The sequence below is a fragment of the Rhinolophus sinicus genome, chromosome 1 (genome assembly GCF_057876585.1).
Source record: "Rhinolophus sinicus isolate RSI-liver-muscle chromosome 1, RSI-T2T, whole genome shotgun sequence".
NCBI classification, from domain to species: Eukaryota; Metazoa; Chordata; class Mammalia; order Chiroptera; family Rhinolophidae; genus Rhinolophus; species Rhinolophus sinicus.
Genome location: NC_142501.1, coordinates 4,622,262 through 4,633,018, shown reverse-complemented (window position 1 = coordinate 4,633,018; position 10,757 = coordinate 4,622,262). Strand labels below are relative to the sequence as shown.

The window sequence follows — 10,757 nt, the reverse complement described above, 5'->3', positions numbered from 1 at the left end:
GCTTCACCTGCAGCCCCAGAGGTCCGCTGGGCTTGGGGGATCATCTAATTCCACTGGAGACAGCTGCTGGGAGGAAAGTCAGAGCAAGGATCTCTGGGCTGTCTGACTCTGTCTCCAACCCTGGCCACGGGGATAGCAGGCTTGGGCAGGGGTCTCTGTGGAGAGCCATGTCCTTGACCCCTGAGGTCACAGTCCCTCGTAGGTGGGCATTGAGTTAGTTCCCCAATCTTCGCCCTCCCAGGTGACCACTGCCAAGCAGTTGCAGACCCGGTGCACCCCCGCTGGGGTGCCCCGCGGGCGGGCAGGGAGCAAGGTGACAGCAGCGTGCGTGCTTGTGCGTGGCTGTGCCCGAGGCCTCTGCCGAGACAAACGCGCGGGACCGCGTGGCTGTGACCGCGACAGGCGGCGCGCTGGAGCCGCCGCGCGTGCACGTGGGTGCGAGTGGCGGGGACACACGTGGGCCGCCCAAACAAAGGCTGCACCGCGTGCCTGAGCTAGGGCGCGCGCACACACACGCACGCGTAAGCGGTATTGCTAGGGTAGGCGCACCCGCGAGGGCCCCGGAATCCGCCCCGCTGGGAGGGGCGGGGCGGTGTCGAGGCGGCCCCTTTAAGGCGCGGCGTGGGGCGGGGCTGGGCGGCGTGCACGTGGGGAGGTAGCTGCGCTCGGGGCGGGGCGGCGGCTGCGCAGGCCAGACCGGGGGCGCGCAGACTCCGCGCAGCGGGACGCGAGCGCGCGACCTGGCGCCGCCGCCGCCTCCGCGCTCGTGGCCGGGTTCCGCGGGGCCGCCTCCTCCGCGCTCCCCGGCGCCGCTGGGCTCCCGGGCGGGCGGCAGGTGCAGCGCGGCCGTGCGGCCGGCGACGGGGGCGCCGTAGCGGCGGGTGGATGAGAGTTGGCCCCGATCTCCGCTCAGGGTAAGCGGCGCGCGCGCGGACGCCCACACGGACCTCGTCGGACTCACGGACACGCTCCGGGCTCTGGCCCGCGGGGCCGCGACCCGGCGCGCCTGGCCACGTTCTTCCCCGCGCCCGGATCCAGCGGCCTTCCGAGCAGGGCCCCGCGCGGGCGCGCCCCGCACACACGCCCCCGGGTCCCGCGCGGGCCGGGCGCGCGTCCCGGCCCCCGGCGTCCCCTGGTCCGTCTCTAGCCTGGCCCGCCAGGGAAAGAAGGACGTTGCGGGGTCGCGAGGCCCGGGCTGGGGTGCTGGTCGCCGGTTCGGGGGTGACCGAGGCCAGACGGGGGCGTGGACGCGGCGAATGTCGTCCTCCCAACCCACTCTTTGGGGGCGCAGGAGAGGAGAAGGGAGCCCCTCGGCCCTGCGACCTCAGAGAGGACCCCACCAGAAAGTTGTGGGCGCTCGCCCCCACGCTGTCCCCCTTTCTGTCCTGTCCTCTCGTTTTGTTTGGGACTGTTTGCTAGTGGGGCTCTCACGAGGCTCAGGTCCCCGTGCAGGAGGGGAGGTGGGGTGTAGTGTGGCAGTCCCCAGCCTGGGGCCCCCACCTGCCTGGGGCCCCCACCTGCCTGGAGCAGGCCTTGCACCCCTGTCCAGGCTTCCGATCAGGGAGGGTAGGAGAGCCAGAGACCCGACCCGTCGGCTGGTGGTGCCCTTCCCCGGGGGGAGGCTCTGTGGCAGAAGCAACCCCTGGGGCTGGAGACCTGATGGGGGGAACCCCCTGGAAGCTAGGTCCTCCCAGCAGCCCTTCATTTCCAGACGCAGGGACAATTCTGTTTGGGGGACACCTTTTGCAGAATGGGGTTCCCTTCTTGCCTTCTTTGTGCTGGTTGGATAGGAAACCCAGAGTTCTGAGCCCAGCCTGGGGGTTGTTTTCCAGCTGGGCCTGGCAGGACTGCAGGGGCAGGGCTGTGCTGTACTTAAGAGAGGAATTTGGAGGTTTGCCTCCAGCATGCACCTGCTCTGACCTTGGTAAGAAAGCATTGAGCCTCCCTGGGCCTCAGTTTCCCCCAGTAAACGGTAAGAGGGGCTGATGAGAGGATTAGATGAGGTGATGCAGGCTCCCCACTGGCCAGGCACACCCAGAGCAGAGATCAGAACACCAGAACACCCTGGCCCGGCTAACAGTGCCCTTTGCCCCCAAGCAGCCATTGTTTCCCTGACTCTTCCCCTCCTGTGTCCCAGGCCCGTTTGAGGACACACAGTTTGGCAGACCCCTCTGAAAACCCTCTGCCGGCCCACGTAAGGGGCCCGCTTGCCTGTCCTGCCCCCTGCCTAGAATATGGTGTTGATTCTTCTGCAGCACGTGTAATGCTGGGGCAGTGGCCTTGACCTCCCCCTACCCCCAGTCTGGCCAGTGTTGGACTCACAGTGTTGGGGGGGTGGGGGGGGTCCCAGCTTGGTCCTGGGGACTGGGGCCTCTAGATGGATGCTACCCCGTTCTCTGCCCTTCTTTCCTTTCAGCTGCCGTGGCTGATGGGCTGTGGGATGTGGCAGTCCCAGCAGTGGGGACTGGGCACTGGCAGGGCCTGTCCCTGCGATGTCTGCCTGCTTGAACTCAGGAAAGGCATTTCCTGGAAACTGCAGGGGAAACTCTCAAAGTTGTGGTCTGCTTGGCCTTGGCCCTGCTAGTGGTGTGTTCGGTCTTTTATGAGGGCAGGCAGGGGACCCTTCATGAAGGAAGAACCAGGTGGTCTCTCTCCAAACTGCCGGGCTGCCCAGGCCCCACTCCACGTCCTCCAATTATCTGTCAAGTCCGTCCCGAAGTGGGTGTCGGGAGATGGATCAGTCGCCAGCTCCTGTGACCTCCGCTTTCCTCCCTCTCCCTGGGCCTCACCTTCACCAGCTAGAAACGAGGAGACCTGTTTTTACTGAATCACCATTTTTGCTGTGTGACAGACTAGAATAGTGGTTCAGGCACAGTGAAAAGGAAGTGTTATTAGATTCTCGCCCTGCTGTTGCCAGGGGACGCTGTGAGCCTGAAGCCCATTTTCTCCTTGTAACAGTGTATCTGAGCAATGTTACAGTGTGACAGATGCCAGCACCAAACCCAGGCCAGTCTTGATGGGACCCATGTAATCTGAGAAGGGGGGGCTCCCTTGCCATTTCCACAGTGTGACTCATGTTAGTGGCTGTGTCACTGGGTACCCCGACATCTCATGGGCCACAGCGGACCCCGTCCAGCTTCCCATGCTTTGTGGGTGGGAGTTTCCCTCTAGAAGCTGGATCTACCCAACTTTGTGTGGGAACTGGGTTCTCATCCTGCAGTGGCGTGGCTCCAGACCGGTGCTTTTTTGGGGGTGGGGTTACCCCTCTGGAGGAGATAGGTCCGTTTTCCCTGGTGTGGGCCTCTGGCTCCTCGTCTCTGGTGTTTGGCCTTCTGTGTGTGTCAGGATGGGGGTCTCCTGCCTAGTGGCTGCAGTGGGGATGTGAGTGTTTCCAGAGTGCCCAGTAGTGCAAGTTGTGTGCTAGCTGGGAAGGAAGACACTGGGGGTGGCCGTGTGACCTGCTGAGTTTCTGCCTCCATCCCTGCCAGGCGGGGTGGGGAGGCTGCTGTCTGGTGTCAGGAGCAAAGGTGACCGCTTTTGTCAAAAGCCGAATACATGCTTGGTGTCCAGTGGGGGCTGCTGACCGCGTTGGGGCGGTAGCAGAGAAGTTAAAACTGAGGTGGGGAGAGTGAGACGTGGATGTGAGAAGCAACAGAGATACAGGGGCAGTAGCTTCTGCTTGTTTGGTTGGCCCAGGCCCGGGCGTCTGCGGCCAAGGCGATTGGGGTGCTCAGGTGGTGCTTGGAACCCTTAGTTTTGTTTTGAGGAGACTGAAAGCTGACTTGGGGGCTATTTGGCACTGCAGTGTGTGTAGATCTGTTTTTTCCTTGGCTTTTTGGTGGGAAGGCAATGCGGACTCTCATGGGTCTTTGTCCTGGGAGAACACCCTTTACAGAGGGGTGAATTCAAGTCAACAGTCGGGTCCTGTGGACGTGGGATGCCGCTGGGTCCCTGAGGGTGATGCTCATTTAGTGACTACAGTGGCTAAGGCGTCGCCCAGCCCCAGGCATGGGGGCAGCCCGGTCCCTGCTTGGAGGCGCCGCTGATGGAGAAATGTAATCGGTTAACTTGAGAACTTGAAGGCAGGCTGCTCCGACCGCTCTTACAGACTGAGGTGCAGAAAGAAAGCAAAGGTTTCCCTAATTAGGGAAAAACCTTTGGTGTCTGCATGTGGCCTGTGCCATAATTCACCCCTAATGACGGTTGCCATCTGAGGGCTATTGTTAAAATTGTGTGGCATTTGAGTTATAACCAGAGTAGTGATTACGTTTAAGCCCTGTGACTACGGTCCCCTGTGGTTACACAGGAAATATTGGCCTATCAATAAAAATTAATAATAGTACTGGAAATCACCGACTACAGCCTCAGACGTTGTGCTAAGTGATTTTTCACACATTGTCCCCTGTCGCCTCACAACATACAGTTTCACCCCATTCTACGGGTGGCTTGCCTAAGTCCCTGCTTAGTTAAGTGGCAGAGCCGGGGTTGGAACTTGTGTTGTTTGGCTCCAAAGCTGGTGCCACCTCTCAGGTAATCCCGTTGTAAAATTAGGTTTCTCGGGGTTTGTGAAGGAAATTTGAGTAAACCTAAAGTCGCGATGAGAAGTCTGTCTTCGCTTTTAGACGCACACTGACAGACCAAGGACGCCCCTTGCTCTGGGCCCGATGCATGCTAACGCCCAGTGTGCGTGTTTTCCTCACACTGGAGGCAGGACCTATTATTAGCTTCATCTCACGACGAGGAAGCCCTGGCACAGGGCACTTAAATAACTTCCCTGAGGCCACACGCTGGTGAGTGGCAGAGCGGGTTTGAGCAGCGTGGGCTGTGTTCCTAACCTGGGTGCTGGGCAGGGCTTAGGTGAGGGAAACGCTTGGTCTTGCTGCTGTGTTCTTGGGCAAGATGCTTAACCTCTCTGGGCCTCAGTTCTGTCACCTGTAAATGAGGGTCTTGGTCTGAAATATGGAAGCTAGAGGGCTGAGAGGTGGCCCTGGCCTGTGCTGGTCATGTCTGCGCCCTGTCCTCCAGCTTCCCTCTGGAGGGGGTGGGGAGGAGGAGGGAAAGGTAGGGAGCTGTGTGTGGGGGTACGCCCCATCCCTGGCAGTGGCTGGTATTGGGTGGAGCAGCTGTGCTTGTCTAGGAGTGAGGGCTTCTGGAAACATCCAAGACATTGGCCGCTGCCACGTCACTCCCCTCTGTAAAGTGGGGCGCTCAGAAAGCACTATGCTCTGGGTCATTACCTGTCCCTTGGGAATGGGAGGAAGGGCGGCTCTACCCAGAACCCTTCTAGGCCACCAAACCCAAGTTAAGCTGTGGGTGGGAGAAACCAAATACGCAGGGTGCCCTGGGGGGCCGCAGTGCTTGGGGGCCCTGGGAAACAGCCCTCCCCCTCTCGATTGGGTTCCCTAGATCAGAGGAGAGGGCTGGAGCTGTCTGGGGGGACACGTGGGACATGGCGTGCACATGTGGGGGATGCCTGATCGCAGCCTGTGCCCCAGGCAGCCTCCCCGGACAGACACACAGCCTCCTTTCCCAGGCCCACCCTCCTGCCCGTCTGCCCCCTCGTGGGGATGCCTGCAGGGACAGCAGACCCCTGTGTCTGCCACATCGCAGCTCCTTCCCCTGCAGGGCGGCCTCCTGCGAAGTACCCCCTCACTCGCCTTCCGTCCCCACTTTGTTCTTCCTGCAGCAGCAGCAGCAGCAGCAGCAGCAGCAGCAGCAGCGGTCAGGCCTCCCTCACTGTCCCGCCCCCTGCAGGCAGGGGCTCTTCTCTCTTGTGAGTGCCTTTTCCCAGGTGTCCAGACCAGAGCTCTGCAGACATTTGGGGAACAATGAATGGACACAGTCCCTGCAGAGCGTGACCTGGAGCGCAGCCAGGGGCGCCTTGCTCCGCCCTGGGGGCCTCTCTGCAGCCGCAGGCAGCGTCAGGCCCTGGCAGTCAGGCCCTGGCAGCCCGGCAGCAGTGGGTGGGGAGGGAGGCAAGGCCCGGCAGTGAGAGGTGTGTGTTTGTGTGTTAAACGTCTTTATTGAGTACAGTTCACACACCATATAATCTACCCATTGCAAGTGTGCGATTCACTGACTTTTAGTGTATTTACAAAACGGTGCAGCTGTCTCCACGGTCTCCTCTTAGAACGTTTCATCACCCAAAAGAAGCCCATACCGTTAGCGGTCACTCCCCAGCCTCGCCACCCCCGCCTCCCCGCTGGCCCCTGACAACCACTGATCCACTTTCTGTCTCTGTGCATTCGCCTCTTCTGGACAATTCATGTGAACAGAATCACCCGATATGAGGCCTTTGGGTCTGTTTCCTTCACTTAGCGTGATGCGTTTCCATCTGTGTGGCAGTGTGGTGACGGAGTTGTGCTTAGTGCCCTTCTGAAGGGTGGCCCCTCTTCCCTGGACCACCTTTCTTGTGTGTCTAGGTGGGCATGCCTGGCCTCACTAGGCCCCCGGGGTCGGAGCTGATAGCAGCCCCTTCTGTTGCTACAAGCCATCTAAGAACTCTTGACATGTACCTACTATGTGCAGGGGACCCCAAGGCATTTCACGTGTCTCATCTCATTTTCAGCGGCCATTGGCACACTCACTATTTGTGTAGCTGCACCAAGTCATCTCCTCCAGGAAGCCTTCCTGGCCTTCCTGCTCCCACGGGGAGCCCTGTGCTGGCTGCCCTGTGTGTGGTTGTTGTTTACCTGCTTGCCCTCTGAGCTCCTGGAGGGTGGAGGCCCTGCTTTTCACCTGATCCCTTACTGGCCTCGTGGGGACAATGTCTGACAAGTATGTGGGGGATGAATGGTGGAAGTTCGGGGCATTGTGAGGGGGTGGAACCCTTCTCTCACTGATGGCCCCACTAGTTCTGTTCCTTCATTATCCTTCTAGTAGTGTACGTTTTGAAACTTCACTGTGTCTTCCGGAGTGCCTCAAGGGCAGGCCCGGGTCTGGCTGTGGGCGTCGTGGGTGTCGTGGGTGCTCGGGCAGAGCCGCTGAGTGAGCCTGGAGCCCCTCCGGCCCCACCCTGCCCCACTTTGCACTGGGTGGCAGGGTGGGTTTTTAAAATATTTTATAATAGACTATACTTTTTTAGAACAGTTTTAGATTTACAGAACATTTGCAAAGATAATACAGTTCCCATATGCCTCTTGCCCCTCCCCTCAGTTTCTTGTATCTTTAGCATCTTACGTTAGCGTGGAACATTGTTACAATTAATGAACCAATACTGATAAATTGCTATTAACTAAAGTCTGCATTTTGTTCAGATTGCCTTGCTTTTTACCTGGTGTCGTTTTCTACCCCTGGGCCCCATCTAGGATCCCACATGACAAGTAGTCCTCACAGCTTTTTAGGCTTCTCTCGGCTGGGACAGTTTCCCACTTTTCTTCTTTTGCTGATGTTGATGCCCCTGAGGAATTTTAGGTATGTTGCAGGATCCCTCTCCATTAGAATTGGTTTGGACAATTGGCATTCCTCTGATGGAATTTGGATGTTTCTCTCAGGGTTAGACTGGGTCATGATGTTGGGGAGGAAGGCTGCAGAGGTGCAGTGACGTTCTCATCACGTCCCGTCAAGGGCACAGACTGTCAACCTGACTGATCGCTGTGATGTTGACCTTGATCTGGCTGAGGTGTGTCTGCCAGGCTTTTCCACCGAACAGCTCCTCTTTCCCCCCGTCCATGCTGTCCTCGTGGGAAGGAAATCTTGATGCACGGCCCACACTTAAAGGTGTGAGTTAGGCTCCGTCTCCTTGAGGGCAGAGTAGCTACGTAAACTATTTGGAATTCTCCTGCACGGGCAACTTCTCCTCTATTAATTCAGTCATTTACTTGTGTCAGTGTGGATTCATGGGTCTTGATTTTATACCCTGGGTTATGGGCAACCCCACTTTATTTTGTTGGCCAGCTTGTCCCAGCTTTGGCCATCGGGAGCTTTTCCAGGTGCCATGCGCCCGTCCTGGTGGGGTGAAGTGAGCACGTCCTCACTGCCTGGCGTGAGGTGCTCCAGGCTCAGCTTGTGTGCTTCCCGCCCCCCCAGCCGTAGGACCAGCCCGTCCTCCCAGCAGCCCGGTTCCTTCTACTGCAGAGTGGGTTTTAGAAGCCCAGGATCTGGGCGCCTGGTGCGCTTATTGCTACGGGGCTCCATTGTCCTGGGCCCTGTCAGCGGACAGGACGAGGACATACGTGTGTATACTAACGGTGGGCACACGCGCCTGTAACCACTGTGTGTAACCATCTGTACCTCTTCTAAGTGAAACGTGAGTGTATCCTGACACTGTGGCCTGTCTTCTGATGTTTAGCACAGGCCACGTGGATCGTGCTGGCCTCTTCCCCTGCTGACCAGTCACTTCCCAGTCAGGCAGCAGGAAACCAGCCCCCCTCACTTGCCACCCACTTGCTTACTCGTTCCGTTCTCGTGCATCTGTGGGGTGGGCTCAGCATTATTACTCCAGCCTGGGAAAGTGGCTTCATGGGCCAGACTGGCCTGCCCATGTGCAGTTCCTTCTTGCTCCAGGAGCAGGCGGGCTGCCACTGTTCTCTGCGTGGCCCTGCAGAGCGTGGGGTGGGGCACCGCCTCCCCGGGAAGGTCCGTGACCTGCAGGGAGAGGCAAAGAGAACTGTGGTTTCCCCACTGTGCCTGGGAAGCCCAGCCTGCTGGACAGGCACACACTTGATGTCCCTTTGAAATTCGAAAGTGGAAAGTGGCGCTGACTTTGAACACGCCCCAAGATCTGGCCTCCGTGCACATGAGGAGAAAGGCTGCCAGCAGGACCCTTTGGAGCTCAGACACATTGACTCAGGTGTGGCCGCCTGGCTCCTCCCACCGCTGAACTTGCACCTTCGTTGTTCATTAGTGTTGGTGGGGGCGGCCTTCACAGGAAGTGCACTGTCTGCGTGGCCAGCACAGCAGGAGCCACAGCAGCAGGGGCGTCGAGGCCCCTCTCCTTTCTGGAAGGGGAAAGCTGGGCGAAGCCCTTTTCTCCACACGGCTCCTCCTCGTGGACTCCTGCTTTGTGCGGGGTCTGTCTGCAGCACATGTGGGTCCTGGTGGCAGGGGAGGAGGGCTGCCATTGGAGCTCTGAGTAGACTGAGTCCAGGGGGGAGGGTGAGAGGCAGAGAAGTGCATGCTGCAGTCGGGGGCTGCACACCGTGGGGGCGGGGTGGGGGTCCGGCCCCAGCCCCGGGGTGAGGAGGGTTGGGGGGGCAGTGAGCTGGGTGTGTGTTTGGGAAGAAAGGAGCTGCCCCCTGGGCAGGCTTAGAAGATGGCAGGGAAGCCGTTAACCCTTTGGAGGCTCCTGTCTATTTGGAGATAAAATGAGGACGGACAGTGGGAAGGAGGCTGGACTGGGTGTCAGGAACTTCAGTGCTGGGTCCTGTGCGTGCGTGACTTATTGACCATGTGTCTCTACACGCATGGGGGGGTGCTGACCGAACCGTGTACACGCGTGGGGAGGTCCTGACCGAACCATGTACACGTGTGGGGAGGTCCTGACTGAACCGTGTACATGTGTGGGGAGGTCCTGACCGAATCGTGTACACGCGTGGGGAGATCCTGACTGAACCGTGTACATGTGTGGGGTGCTGACTGAACCGTGTACACGTGTGGGGAGGTCCTGACCGAACCGTGTACACGTGTGGGGAGGTCCTGACCGAACCGTGTACATGTGTGGGGAGGTCCTGACCGAACCGTGTACACGCGTGGGGAGGTCCTGACCGAACCGTGTACACGCGTGGGGAGGTCCTGACCGAACCATGTACACGTGTGGGGAGGTCCTGACTGAACCGTGTACATGTGTGGGGAGGTCCTGACCGAACCGTGTACACGCGTGGGGAGGTCCTGACCGAACCGTGTACACGCGTGGGGAGGTCCTGACCGAACCATGTACACGTGTGGGGAGGTCCTGACTGAACCGTGTACATGTGTGGGGAGGTCCTGACCGAACCGTGTACACGTGTGGGGAGGTCCTGACCGAACCGTGTACATGTGTGGGGAGGTCCTGACCGAACCGTGTACACGCGTGGGGAGGTCCTGACCGAACCATGTACACGTGTGGGGAGGTCCTGACTGAACCGTGTACACGCGTGGGGAGGTCCTGACCGAACCGTGTACACGCGTGGGGAGGTCCTGACCGAACCGTGTACACGCGTGGGGAGGTCCTGACCGAACCGTGTACACGCGTGGGGAGGTCCTGACCGAACCATGTACACGTGTGGGGAGGTCCTGACTGAACCGTGTACACGTGTGGGGAGGTCCTGACTGAACCGTGTACATGTGTGGGGTGCTGACTGAACCGTGTACACATGTGGGGAGGTCCTGACCGAACCGTGTACACGTGTGGGGAGGTCCTGACCAAACCATGTACATGCGTGGGGAGGTCCTGACTGAACCATGTACGTGTGTGGGGAGGTCCTGACCGAACCGTGTACATGTGTGGGGAGGTCCTGACCGAACCGTGTACATGTGTGGGGAGGTCCTGACCGAACCGTGTACGTGTGGGGAGGTCCTGACCGAACCATGTACACGCGTGGGGTGCTGACTGAACCGTGTACACGCGTGGGGAGGTCCTGACCGAACCGTGTACACGCGTGGGGAGGTCCTGACCGAACCGTGTACACGCGTGGGGAGGTCCTGACCGAACCATGTACACGCGTGGGGAGGTCCTGACCAAACCGTGTATACGTGTGTGTGGGGAGGTCCTGACCGAACCATGTACACGCGTGGGGAGGTCCTGACCGAACCATGTACACGCGTGGGGAGGTCCTGAC

General features: G+C 59.5%; 1 protein-coding gene across 1 annotated transcript in view; it reads left to right on the top strand.

The window, feature by feature from the left end:
- Nucleotides 1-673: 673 nt before the first annotated feature.
- GRAMD4 (GRAM domain containing 4) overlaps nucleotides 674-10,757 on the top strand; it is a 76,122-nt gene continuing 66,038 nt past the window's right edge. Inside the window, exon 1 of the mRNA XM_074326590.2 lies at nucleotides 674-914. Within this exon, the coding sequence (XP_074182691.1) occupies nucleotides 886-914 (29 nt within the window). The 5' untranslated portion in view covers nucleotides 674-885. The remainder of the gene's footprint in view (nucleotides 915-10,757) is intronic.